Here is a 13,210-nt window from a genome sequence, read left to right on the forward strand (position 1 = left end):
GCTCTGCTTTTTCTTTTCTCACCAGGAACGAACTAAAGAAGATGAAGGAGACAAAGTAGAAATAGGCAAAATCAGAGCCACAGGTGCCTTCGTGTTCCGCGGAAAGCGACGGGTCCACCTCGCAGCGCCGACCTCCCAGACACGACAGCATGATCTCCTGCCACGACTCCCCTGTGGCGCTCCTGGTGGAAGCAGGGATCAGTAAGGGATCAGAGGCTAGTGCTGCTAGTTAGCTTCCCAGCTTCACACGGGGCGAAACAGTAGCTGCCCTACCTGAATAGCAACATCAGAGCTCCAGAGAAGGTCTTGAAGTTGTTGTGCCGGTTAATGTGAGTCTCCTCGTTCAGTTTGATGTTCCCAAACACCTGATTCACACACATACAAAAGAAACACATGGAAACCTTGTAGGGCATCTTTTGACCTTTGACCTGCAGCTGAAGAGAGACTGATCAAGTCCCTTCTCTGCTTCTGACCTGCATGCCAATGATGGCGTAGATGAAGAAGAGCATGGCGATGAGCAGGCACACGTAGGGCAACGCCTTGAAGGACTGCACAAAGGTCCACAGAAGAATCCGGATGGTGTAGCCCTGCCTCAGCAGCTTGATGAGGCGAGCGGCCCGGAACAGCTTCAGGAAGCTCATGTTGAACGTGTCAGACTAGAAGTACAGCAAAACACTCACGTCCCAAGAAGCCATAAATGTGTGAAAGGACACGCTCTCCTGAACACTCAATTATTACCCGCAGGTCCACCACGATCTCCGTGATGCTGCCCAGCACAGTGATGAAGTCAAAAATATTCCAAGTGTCTCGGAAGTAGTTCTGTGAAAACAGGAAAGCTGCTCAGAGTCGCGTCCAGAGAGGACCCTGAAGCTGCTGCGTTGCACTTCTGCCTCACCAGGAAGCCGAAGGCCAGGATCTTGAGGACGCACTCGACAGAGAAGAGCACAGTGAAGGCTGTGTTCAGCTGTTTGAGCACCGTGTCATACGTCAGCGGGGCAGAATAATACTGAAACAGAAAGGCAGCGCGGGTTAAACTACTGGAGGAAAACTGCTGAACAGCCCTTCATCCGCACTGCAGACGAACCCATGACACCCGTCTGATGTCACTGTGAACCTCAGAGCCACAGGTTGATGGAAGATGGAAGATTCCACCAGACCCATAAATAGTGCCTCAGTCTGGGCACCTACCATCTGTCGCACTATAAAAGGAGCCGTTCCTCTGGGGGCAGCAGCCACAGTTAATGAGGTCCTGCTAAATAGCAGCCCCCGGACATTTTCAATCAATATTTAATCCAGGCTGAGTCACCTGTGTCGGCCTTTCTCACCGTCTGACAAGCACAACTCCCAGCTAAAAACAGAATAAGCAGTGGGGAAGCAGCACAAGATGTGATTTTCCAATAGAAGAGAATGATGTGGAGGTAAAGTTAGAACCCGACACTGTGACGTCTGGCTCTAACCGCGTCTGGGTCTTCTCACCTTCATCATCAGTACTATGGTGTTGAGCGCTATCATGGTCAGGACGGTGTACTCAAAGGAGGGTGACACCACAAAATGCCACAGCCGGTACTGGAATGTGTGTCGGTTCTGGGGCATGTAACGGGTCAGGGGCTTGGCGCTGATGGCAAAGTCGATGCAAGCTCTCTAAAAAATAGGAGATTTTTTTATGGCAAAAGCAATATGACTTCCACCTCTACTGATGCCTACGCGTCTCATCGCCCTCAGTCCCTCACCTCATTCTTCTCCAGACTGCACTCCTCCATCATCTTGTCCCCCTGCTCCTGGAAGGTGATGATGATGAGGGCCACGAAGATGTTGACGAAGAAGAAAGGGAAGACGACGAAGTAGATGACGTAGAAGATGGACATCTCCATCCTGTTGCCGTGGCTCGGGCCTCTGTCCTCCTCCGTCACGTCCACGGAGTGCTGCAAGACCCTATGAGAACAGAGACGCAGCAAACGTGGGTTGCGGGTTCGATTCCTTGCCACTGGTGGTGTGAATAAGATATTTGCTAATTATCAACAGCAAAACTGCAAGGCAGAAACACAACAATAGGATATTATGCCAAAAAAATGTGCTGCAGTTGTTAGTCGTTGCCCAAAACGCTGGAAATATTTGTTCACCAGGGTGGGGCTCAAATGCCAATTTCCTGCCCATTACCGAGGGTTGGAACAGTACAAACCCACAAAAGCTGTCAGTGAAATGCTGGTGTAACCTTATATTGACATAATGGATGTCATAATCCTTGTTAAATTGATCACATATATTATATTTCCTTCATCAAAGGTCACATTTGACCATTACCGAGGAAGAAGAGGGACGTTAAAAGGGTATAATGCTCATCAAAACTAATGATCGGGACTTAAAATTGTCAGTGATAGACAGGAAAGCATGGGACCCAGCAGCCGTGCAGGCAGCAGCACTCACTGAGGCCACCCCTCCCCAGTGGACACCGTGAAGAGGGTGAGCAGCGCCCAGATGACGTTGTCGTAGTGAAAGTCGTGCCTCTTCCACTCGCGCCTCTTCACCTCCTTCTTGTCCTTCCCGTAGTCGATGTAGTAACCCCTCAGAAAGGCACAGAGGCTGGGTTAGATACTGGGTTAGTGGGGGTTTATTACACAACACGGGTCCGTTTTGAGAACGAAGCCATGTAGCAACAAGTAAAGGCATTACTGGCAGTGCTTCTCCGTGTCCTTGGAGCTGTCGGTGCAGTAGAAGAACTTCCCTTTGAAAAGCTGCACAGCGATGACGGCGAAAATGAACATGAAGAGTTTGTACACAATCAGGATGTTGAAGACGTTTTTCAGGGACGTGACCACGCAGTCGAAAACAGCCTGGAAGAGAGGGAGACCTGAGCTGAGTGAAAAGGAGGCAGGTCGGAGGTGTGTGTGTGTGTGTGTGTGTGTGTGTGTGTGTGTGTGTGTGTGGTGATGAGGGGAAGGTCAAACAAAACCAAACAGCCTTTTCACTACAAATGAGAGAAGGCGCCTCTCTGACCTTGAGTTTAGGAAGCCTCTTGATGGTCTTCAGAGGTCTGAGGACACGCAACACTCTCAGAGATTTGATGGTTTTAATGTCCCGCCCTTTGTTGTTTCTGTGCAGATGAACGGGATGCAAACGTCACACAGAGCGGAGCCATTAGTGTCACAGCTAATGAAGTTGCTATTTTTCCACCATATCGAGCCACTTTCATGTTCACACTCAATCTACTTCCAATAACGCACATTTAATAATAAGCTGTGGTGACATTTACCCCATCACATTGCTGCAGGCCGTTCCCACATGAGCACCACAGATGGAAGGAGCCGGAGAGAGAGACATGGAGCGTTTTAACAGGTATAAACACAACGGAAACGGTGCTGAAGTGACACAAATAGACACGCGGATGCTTAGACACAACGCAGAGAACAGCAACAAAACGCTTTACTGACGTGAGGGCGAAGGCCACCAGCGCCCCCATCACCACGATGAAGTCCAGGATGTTCCACAGGTCTCTGAAGTAGGAGCCATCGTGGAGGATCAGACCCTGGTCAATCATCTGGGGACAAGGAGAAGGGTGTCAGTCAGCTCTGTCCTCCAAAATGAACACATCTTCCCACAGTAACTCACCTTTATAATCATTTCAAATGTGAAGACTCCAGTGAACACGTAATCAAAATAACGAAGAACCTACGAGAGACGGAGGAACAGTCAAAGATCCCACAACAAGTAAAATGCATTCAGGAAAAAAGATGAAATCCTTCTGCTTGTTCTCATTGCACGGTGTCAGCATCATTCCTCCAAAAACAACCAGGTTCACTGCGTTTCAGGCATCATCACACTCATCAGTGGTTTAATTGTCACATTAGCAACTCTCAAAAATGTTTTGTCCCTGGTACTTTAGCTGCTTAATGTAAATTAAGGCAGATACGAGACCTGAGGCACGGATTTAGACCGGATGAAGTGCTGTTTCGCCTGATGGTAGATTCAGCAAAGCAGCAGCCAAAAAGTCCTCTTTATGTTAAGCTGGTGCCGTTGAAGTCAGACTGAGGGTGAACACAAACCTTGTTCCAGTCGGACGAAGTGGCCACGGGGTCCTCGGCGGCCAGCGCTATGCTGCTGGCAGCGATCACCAGCAGGATGCACATCTCAAAGTACCTGAGGTTCACTATGTAGTGACAGGCACGGCGCACCCTGAGGGAGAGCAGACGGGCCAGGTTTCAGGTCCGGGACGGTTCCCGCGAGGCGCATGAGCGGGGGGAACTCACGGGTTGCCAGGTTTGAAGACGAACATGCTGTTCGGGGTCACGGCGCTGACGGGGTCCGTCTCCTCGGCCTCCTCCTTCTCCGACTTGCAGGTTTCAGGGTCCTTACTGTTGACTGCACGAGAAAAGAAGACGGTGAGGCAGGAGCAGAGGGTTTAAATCCAGGAAATGTCCACCAATGCGCCGGTACCTGTGATGGTGGAGAGCTCCAGGCTGGACTGAGCGTTGGGGACATCAATGACCACGCTGGAGCTGAGCTGGGACTTATCCTGGTCGTCCACCAGCACCTTCTCATTCACAGCTGGGTCACCCTGGAGGGACTCCAGCCTCTGGTCCTGGTCCCCGGTCTGGCTCTGGTTGTCTGGTGGCTTGGCGCCCCCCTCCTCGTTCTGGTCACCCTGTCTGTGGATGCAGAGCGACAGACAGTGCTGGGCCGACAGAAAGGTGTGGAGCCACTGAATAAACCCCTGTGTGGCTGACCACTGCCTGTCTCACCTCTTGTCCTCCTCCTTCTTCTGGATCTCCGCCTGCTTCTCCTCTGGTTTCTCCGGGCTTCTCTTCCTCTCGCCCCAGTGGCTTGCCGGGTGACTTCCGTTCATTGGAGACGACCCCTGACTTCTGGCGCCCCCCTGATGGTCGCCATAATGCATGGCCCTTCTCCCCTTGATCCCCCCGCTCTCAGGAGTCAGCGCGTCGGCGTTATCCGGCGGCCTGAACTTCTTCACGGGCCTGTGTTGGCGCTCGCCGTTCAGTCTGGGGCTCCGACGCTCACAGATGGTGTTGTGAGCCTGACTAACGCACAGCTTCCCGTCCTCAGAGACGGGCTCTGGCTCAGGGGGTTGTGGTACGGTCCCGGGGGCGGAGGAGTCGGAAGGAGCTACACCTGCAGGATCCAGCTCTGGCAGGGGGGGGTCGCACACGTCCCCGGGAAGCGTGTCCTTCGGAGGCGCTTCCTCAGACGCGGGGGCGCCTGGAGCCTGGTTCTTGGCCGGGGAGGTCAGCGGGTCGGCCAGATGCTTCAGGCTCCCGGACAGCGTGTGCTGCATGGCCTTGCGGTGCAGCGACACGGGATGTCCGTGCTGCGACTGGGACTTGGCCGGAGGCCCGTCCTTGTCCTCGCTGGGGCTGCTGAACAGGATCTCACGGCTGGACATCTGACGGTGCCTCCGCAGCTGGCTGGTCCTCTGCTCCCACACTGACATGGTCATCCTCTTCCTCCTCTCCCTCCTGGACATGAAAGAGTTAGAGGGGTTGAGTGGTGGAGGCGGGCGGCCCTCCCTCACGCTTCCCTGGGCCTCCTCCAGGGAGCAGGAGTAAGTAGGCCGGCTGCGGTGGATGGCTCGTTTCCTGTACAGGTAGGGCCGCCGCCTCCGACTCCCCCTGTGAGAAGAAAGACAAGATGATGTGTCAGAATGACTTATTGCTCAGCACCATGTTAATTAGAGTGAGGTGATTTAAAATGCCATTTCAACTAGTGTTGTTATTTAAGGAACAGGCTGGAAAAAATTTGGTCAGCATGCTGTTTGTTTACTCCACCAAAAGACCAATTAGAGTCAAATTATCATTTTAGACTTGATGGACTGGGAATTCTAATTTCTAGGTTCCCCTTTGGTTTAATGAAATTCAAATTAGCAATCAAAATGTTTGCGCAGAAAAAAATGAATATCGCGGTGCAAAGCAAGTGCTCGGCTCTGAAGTTCAAGCTGTTTATCAACAACAGAGAGAAATTTCATATCAACATGAAGCAATTTACTGGCTCAATGGCGATGTGAGGTGATAAATCAACCAGGACTCGTGTTGTGGTATTTAAAAACAAAAAAGGAGGAAAATGCAGGAAAGGAATCAGTGGAGCAGATATGAAAATGTGGACTCAAATGAGGCTGGAGAGTTTGGAAGTAGAGGACAGAGCGTGAAGAGAATGCGACACGGGATGAGACTGCGGCATCGACCCATTCAGAGAGAAGCAAGCAGACGTTAGTGAGAGTCAGAGAGCTGAACAGACTGTTTTACTTACTGGAGCGTGGACTCTTGTGTGGTCCGTGTTATCAATGAGCGATTGGTTGAAAACAAGACATTAGTGCTTTTGTGAGCAGAGACAAAACAGGCCAGGAGACACACAGCAAACTTGGCTTGTGATGACAAATATTTATAAGCTTCATGGCGTTCACCAGCTCTTCTTCTGGATTTGTTATTCACCGCTTTCATAGATTAATAATCAGTTTGTAACAACAGTTTTATGCTAATTTGTCCAAGTTTCAGTTCTGTAAAAAGTGACTGAACTCGATGGACTCCATGTGTTGGTGTGTGTCTCCATGGGAGCCAAGCGGCACACTGACAAACAAGATGGCAGCAGTATTAGAAACAATCAAACAACACTCAGAACTTCAACAGTAGGCACAACATTGATAAAAAGACATTTCCAGTAGATTGAGACGTCGGACAGTCTGAGCTACAGCATGGAAACAGGAAGAGGACACAGAGATGGGCTCCATCAGCAAACGAACAGGGGAACGGGACATAGTGAAATACCCGCGGAACACTGGGATGCAGCTCTGACAACCGCCGCCGGGGCACTCACACGTTAAAGATTTCACAACGGAAGAAAAAGTGCACGCACACGGAAACCACCGTCCCACCATCAGCAAAAGCATTCTCAGCGACATATCTGCTTTTCTTCCTTCGATCATGCTGCATTCCCACGGACCCGGCTCCTCATCGGCTAACATGCTGCATCTGCTGTGGAGCTCTCATGCTCTGTCTTCAAGGTCAGCGAGGGCAGGTACCGCCCGGATTCAGGAGCTGACATCAGAGACGAGACCAGGAGTTCAGAGAGCCCTCTTTGAATACAGATGCCGGCCCAGACACCCTGTGCATTCCAACCGGTTCTATTTGACCCTGAGCTCACGAAAGTGTCACTCATCCTCCGTTTCCATGTTTTTACTCACATTTTGTTCCGCTTGAGTGAGATTTATGACAATAGCAACATCCCAAGCAGGAAACAAGGAAAAATAGCAAGCAAGAGGGTAGGAAGTGCTGTGCATACTGTAACGTCATACAGTCACATTGTCTCGTGAAGTCCTCCGCATGCCCATGCAACAAACTGCTGGTTTCCCAACACGTGGCGTGCAGCCCGAGCCAGAGGACCCCACTCATGTGCATGCACATGCACCTCCACCACCTACGGCGACGCGCTGCACAATCAGTCCCTGAGAAAAACAAGCTATTGTTCGAAGGAGACCTGGGCGCTGAGAAAACAAGGTCACATGACGGTGAGAATGACAGTTTTCACAGTGGAGGACACTATTTCACTTCCTGACTCTCCCCCCCCAGCGACGACACCCAACAGCCATTTGTTACGCTAATGCACACGCCGTGTTAATTTGGACACTGACTAACCCTGTCTCCATGACGACAGTGTAGGCACCTCCCACCCTGATGTGGACCCGGTAACCAAGGAGACATGGACTTTAATTTGGAGCAAATTACAGTGCAGACGGGCTGGATGGGAGACTGTTCAGTCAACATACTGTCCATCAGTTGGTCCCTAGTGGGACAGCATCATATGCTGGTTCTCTAAACAGGCCCCAAGTTACTTTTAAGTGCTACAAACAGGCACTTACGCTGCAGCAACGCCTGAAGCTCTGTACACACTGTGTGACCCTTAGCCTTCCTGACTAAGTCTGCGCGTGATTAGTAATTCAAATCTACTGCACCAAATGATACTGGCTATTTTGCTGGATCTCTACGGCAACGCTGAAGGACGAAAAGAGGGAGGAGGAGGAGGAGAGAGAAGGGAGGAGTGGGGGGGGGGGGCAGTTAGAGAGAGCGGCTGCACACGGTACATACTCTGAAGACATGAAGGAGGATAATGGTCCGACCTCCTTCGCCTTCTGGAGAGCGTGCTTCTGGTTGAAGGCCGCCTCTGCTTCCTCTTCATCCTGATCAAAAGGGGAGAAGCGCAAAAGGCAGGTGAACAGCCGCGTCGCATGTACGCTTGAATAATTAAACGGAGGCAAAGCCATGAAGGCAGCAACGAGCGCGTGCACAGAGCAGAAGGAGACGAACGTCGTTCTTGCAGTTATTGGCTGTGTTTTGTTGGTACCTTGGTGAGTTCCTGTGCATTTGCGAGGTTATCCACAGCAATGGCCAAGAAGACATTCAGCAGAGTGTCTGATCACAGCTGAGTTAAGAACCCGGAAAATGATCCGCAGGCCGTCACACAGTGACTGCAGGGGGATGTGCTGTACAACAATGGCAGCGCAGAAAAGGCAAAACAGTGACTTATGTGAGCATGCACAAAAACACAGTGTGAGACTGCATCATGTGAATATACTGTACAACAGTAAGCGCGGGTGAGTATGATCTGCAGGTTTTAATTCAAAACGCTGTAAAACCACAGAGGCTTTTTATTGCCAGTTCACCTCTGAGCTCTGCTGGTCTGAGTTATATTATCCCGCCGCACACTGAGCTCCCACAAGCGTACTGTGTAATATTTGATCTGCCTGGTGTAAAAATGTCAAGAGGTTTGCGATTTTAAGACACTGGGGGTCGAACGGCGTTAAAAGTTTGAATAATGTGGTTGTGGTGAAACTGTTGCCGCACGTGATGATTGCGCGGCAAATAAAGCAACAGGTGCGAACACAGCGAACGGCTCCGAGCAATAAAAGATACAGTTCCCAAACAGGGTGAGCACGATGAAGTAGATGGAGGACCACATGCCCGACTTCACTCCCCCTTGAGAGCGGATGCCGTTGTACATCACCTCGTTCCAGTCCTCCCCCGTCAGGATCTGAAACAGGAAACACGTTCTCCACTGACCTAAAGGCACAAACGGTGGACGGGTGTGAAGCAGAGGACGGAGCAAACCTGGAACACGGTCATGATCGCAGCGGGAAAGGTGTCAAAGTTGGTCGGGGTGTAGTCTTCAAAGATGAACCTGTTGAACAGACGTGAACGCTTTTTTCTCTTTATAGTTGTGTGTATTCACCAAGAAGAAGGGAACTATTGATCACTCCTGACGCGTTCTGTGTGTTTCCTACTGGATCGGACAGAAGGGAACCGTACGGCACGGGGCTGCGTGCTGTTACCTGCCACCAAAGAGCTGCATGCCCAGGAGGGCGAAGACAACGATGAAGAGGAAGAGGAGGAAAATCAGCGAAATGATGGACTTCATGGAGTTCATCAGAGAGACAACCAGGTTCCTCAGAGACGCCCAGTACCTTCACACAAGAAGGAGGGCAAAAAACACACGTCAGCGTTAACTATTAGTGTTTGTGAAGACGTCAACAGGCGGTTAAGAATCAAGAAAGGGTCGAACTTGGTGATCTTGAAGATCCTCAGCAGACGAAGAGCTCGCAGGACACTGATGCCGAAAGAAGTGCCCGGCCTGAAGAAACCCCACAGCACTTCAAAGATGCTGCCGACGATCACCTAAGGAGACACGGAAGTGACCTTTAGTTAAAACGCTGGCGACGGGAGGCGGCGAAACAGCGGCATTCTGGGAGCGGCGGCCGCTACTGACGCTGCAGTCGAAGCAGTTGAAGGAGGAGTGGAAGTAGAGGCGGGGCCCCAGGCTGTACATCTTCAGGAACATCTCGGTGAGGAACAGGGCCAGGAACAGGAACTCTGCGTAGTCTGCAACACAAGCAAACAGGCGCTGACGGACGCAGGGCAGAGCAGCGGCCGCCGTGGCGTCTGCGCGCGCGCCCGGTGACTCACAGAGGAAGGTGGACAGCCACAGCGGCTGCTTGTGGTGGACGATGGCCACGCACAGCGTGTTGAGCGCCACCAGGCCGAGCACCGTCCAGTAGAAGGTGTGCGTCTTCACCACGCGGCGGATGGAGATGCGCAGCAGACGCTCCTTGCGCCGGAAGTAGGCGGCCGGGCCGCGCCTGGCGCTGCGGATGCTGGCTCGGGCCAAGGGGGCGCCTTGGGGGGAGACACGGGACATGTGACCCCACTCCCCCACAGACTCACCCACACACTCCCCCACAGACTCCCCCACACACTCCCCCACAGACTCACCCACAGACTCCCCCACAGACTCACACACACACTCACCCACAGACTCACCCACAGACTCCCCCACAGACTCACCCACAGACTCCCCCACAGACTCACCCACAGACTCCCCCACAGACTCACACACAGACTCCCCCACACACTCCCCCACAGACTCACCCACAGACTCCCCCACAGACTCCCCCACAGACTCACACACAGACTCCCCCCCACACTCACCCACAGACTCACCCACAGACTCACCCACAGACTCACCCACAGACTCACCCGCACACTCACCCACAGACTCACCCACACACTCACCCACAGACTCACCCACACACTCCCCCACAGACTCACCCACAGACTCACCCACACACTCCCCCACAGACTCACCCACACACTCACCCACACACTCACCCACAGACTCACACACACTCCCCCACAGACTCACCCACAGACTCACCCACACACTCCCCCACAGACTCACCCACACACTCCCCCACACACTCCCCCACAGACTCCCCCACACACTCCCCCACAGACTCACCCACAGACGAGATGTCTCCGTACTGCTCCTCCCCTGCTGGCCCCTGGTGCAGCGCGTCCATGCCGCGCCTCTTGATGGTTGTGGCCCTCTTCAGCACTGTGGACGAAGCACCGTGAGCAACAGGAAGCTTCGTGCACCGACACAAGGCGGACGTTTGGGAAACTCTTGATCTCTGGGAGCATTTTTCCCCATCAACTACAACCAAATGACTCATTGAAGCGGCTTATTGTTTATGATTGTGACCCAAACGCTGCCTTGTGCCGCTCTTACATCACATCATCCACAGGCGGACGCAGGCAACATGGAAGCTTGAGCTGTGATGGAGAGAATGGTGGAAGCAGATGATGGGACGACGTCCCAGTGCGGACCTCGAGGCTGTAGCTAAAAGGACGTGATCATTTAATGTTAATGCAATGATCCAAAAAACGGAACGCAAGCTGCCTGCTCCGTCGAGGACATGCTCCCAGGCGACTGCCAGCGTCCATGCATCGCTCGCATCCGGAGCCGTGTTTGAGTGCTGCCATTCGCGAGCAGGCTGCAGGGTGCACATGCCGGCGTGAGTGTGACGAGCGTGTCTGACCGTCTGCGCCGCGGCGCTCTCAACCTTTCTACTAACGTCTGATCACTGAATCTTCGTGTGTTTGCTAAAGTCCTGTCAACGCACACGCATGCACACGATGCCAGTCAGATCAGCGCTGCCAATTTACGTCCAGCTGAGGAGCATCAATTGTGTGTGTGTGTGTGTGTGTGTGTGTGTGTGTGTGTGTGTGTATGTGCAGAAAAAAGGGGTCATCCTCACCGTAGCCACCACCCGTGCTCCACTCTGGGAGCCTCCTGAGAGCTGCCAATCAATCAACACGTAATAAAAGCTCTGCTGATTTAGCGGGGAGCAAAGGTCACAGTAGAGGTGAGAGGGTCAGAACAGATACTGAGCGGTGTGAGGAAAGTCTCACAGCTCGACTTGATGGATTGCTCTGTTTTTATGTGGAAGTTATTTTTCATAGAATAAAGCCTCCAACGAACGAGCTCAAACTGTAACTCGGCTTTTCCTTCCAGATCTGGGTCTTACTGCAAATGCGTGTGCACACAGAAATGAGCAGCACGTTCTTCTAAACAGCTTCCATCAAGCGTGTTTGCCAGCTTAAAACTCAATGTAAAGCAATAGGGTGCCTGAAAGGAAGGCCGCGTGTTAGACGAAGGTGGGAAAGCTCCAGAAGCTTACCGTCGAGAGCGGAGGGCCCTGGGTTCTTGTTCTCCTCCGCGAGCATCACCTCCTCTGGAAAACACAGGGTGTGATGAGACACGGGAGCAGCAGCGCAGGCTCAGACAGACAGACAGACAGACAGACAGACAGACAGACAGACAGACAGACAGACAGACAGACAGACAGACAGACAGACAGACAGACAGACAGACACTGGTGGCTGCGTTCCCAGCTCATGGCTCAGCAAACAGCCGACAGACTAGTCCACAACTGACAGGATTAGTCTTAAAGCTCAAAGTGAAATATTGATTGTTCTATTCTCATCAAGAGAATGCAGGTCTCCCTGCACTCGGACCGGACCGGGCCGGGCCGAACGCGCCGTGAGGCACCTGCTCTGTCGATCCACGCTCGATAGCCGTTCAGCTCCCTCTCAATTTGCTGCTGGCGTCTCAGCTTCATGAAGGCCCTGCGGTTTTCCACCCTCTCTCGCTCCTTGGCGAATTCCCTGAGGAAGCGCACAAACCACATATTAGCCCTCCGCCCGCGCAGGGCCTCACTGGGAATCAACAGGGTCTGTTATGAGCAGCCGCGCAGCCATTTAGTTCAAGGGTGTCGTATAAAAGCAGCAGAGCAGAGAGGAGCCTCTTAAGGGTGAATGACGTGGATAAGGACTCCTTTTCAAACCAAAAGGTGCCAGCAAAGAAATATCAGTATATCATTAGTTATTATCAGTTTAACAATGAAAGGTGAGTTTACCCAGAGAGAACTCCCAGCACCAGGTTGAGGACGAAAAAAGAGCCAATGATGATCAGGGGGATGAAGTAGAGCCAGTTCCAGCTGGGGCCCAAGGCATCGTCAGCCTGGAGACACACACACACACACACACACACACTTGTAATTATTCTGTTTTCTAAGATCACAAACGCTTTGCCAATGCAAAGCCCGGAAATTTAAATGGCGTTTCTCTCACACACACACACACTCACACACGCACACACACACACACACACACACACACACACACACACACACACACACACACACACACACACACACACACACACACACACACACACACACACACAGTTAAGCAGACTTGACTCATGATGCCATTGGGATCATCCAAAACAGAAATACTCAAGTGTAGGTGTTGAAGTGGCTGCTGAGAGTGAAGTCGGGACACCGAACAGACATTATGTGTATCGATCCTGGACG

At 52.2% G+C, this 13,210-nt stretch overlaps 1 protein-coding gene across 8 annotated transcripts in view; it reads right to left on the reverse strand.

Annotated features, from left to right (window-relative positions):
• The window catches only part of LOC114854617 (voltage-dependent R-type calcium channel subunit alpha-1E), a 53,734-nt gene that overhangs the window by 6,696 nt on the left and 33,828 nt on the right, over nt 1-13,210 (reverse strand). For 3 of the 8 annotated variants that reach the window (XR_005897540.2, XM_029149199.3, XM_041070327.2), the window contains exons 9-38: nt 12,752-12,855; nt 12,385-12,500; nt 12,014-12,067; nt 11,591-11,632; nt 10,792-10,887; nt 9,960-10,169; nt 9,763-9,875; nt 9,559-9,671; nt 9,329-9,460; nt 9,108-9,177; nt 8,913-9,030; nt 8,344-8,411; nt 8,088-8,179; nt 4,737-5,621; nt 4,432-4,643; nt 4,245-4,356; nt 4,041-4,170; nt 3,607-3,666; nt 3,429-3,535; nt 3,251-3,262; nt 2,995-3,091; nt 2,671-2,831; nt 2,425-2,562; nt 1,731-1,932; nt 1,477-1,641; nt 896-1,006; nt 739-819; nt 474-656; nt 274-365; nt 23-182 (exon numbers count right to left, since the gene is read on the reverse strand). Coding sequence is in view for 7 of the 8 variants with exons in the window: in XM_029149199.3 (XP_029005032.1) it covers nt 23-182; nt 274-365; nt 474-656; nt 739-819; nt 896-1,006; nt 1,477-1,641; nt 1,731-1,932; nt 2,425-2,562; nt 2,671-2,831; nt 2,995-3,091; nt 3,251-3,262; nt 3,429-3,535; nt 3,607-3,666; nt 4,041-4,170; nt 4,245-4,356; nt 4,432-4,643; nt 4,737-5,621; nt 8,088-8,179; nt 8,344-8,411; nt 8,913-9,030; nt 9,108-9,177; nt 9,329-9,460; nt 9,559-9,671; nt 9,763-9,875; nt 9,960-10,169; nt 10,792-10,887; nt 11,591-11,632; nt 12,014-12,067; nt 12,385-12,500; nt 12,752-12,855 (4,236 nt within the window). In the remaining variant the exon portion in view is untranslated. The remainder of the gene's footprint in view (nt 1-22; nt 183-273; nt 366-473; nt 657-738; nt 820-895; nt 1,007-1,476; nt 1,642-1,730; nt 1,933-2,424; nt 2,563-2,670; nt 2,832-2,994; nt 3,092-3,250; nt 3,263-3,428; nt 3,536-3,606; nt 3,667-4,040; nt 4,171-4,244; nt 4,357-4,431; nt 4,644-4,736; nt 5,622-8,087; nt 8,180-8,343; nt 8,412-8,912; nt 9,031-9,107; nt 9,178-9,328; nt 9,461-9,558; nt 9,672-9,762; nt 9,876-9,959; nt 10,170-10,791; nt 10,888-11,590; nt 11,633-12,013; nt 12,068-12,384; nt 12,501-12,751; nt 12,856-13,210) is intronic. The other 5 variants (XM_029149201.3, XM_029149202.3, XM_029149205.3 and 2 more) reach the window with 4 other exon arrangements.

The sequence above is a fragment of the Betta splendens genome, chromosome 4, assembly GCF_900634795.4.
Source record: "Betta splendens chromosome 4, fBetSpl5.4, whole genome shotgun sequence".
Taxonomy (NCBI): domain Eukaryota; kingdom Metazoa; phylum Chordata; class Actinopteri; order Anabantiformes; family Osphronemidae; genus Betta; species Betta splendens.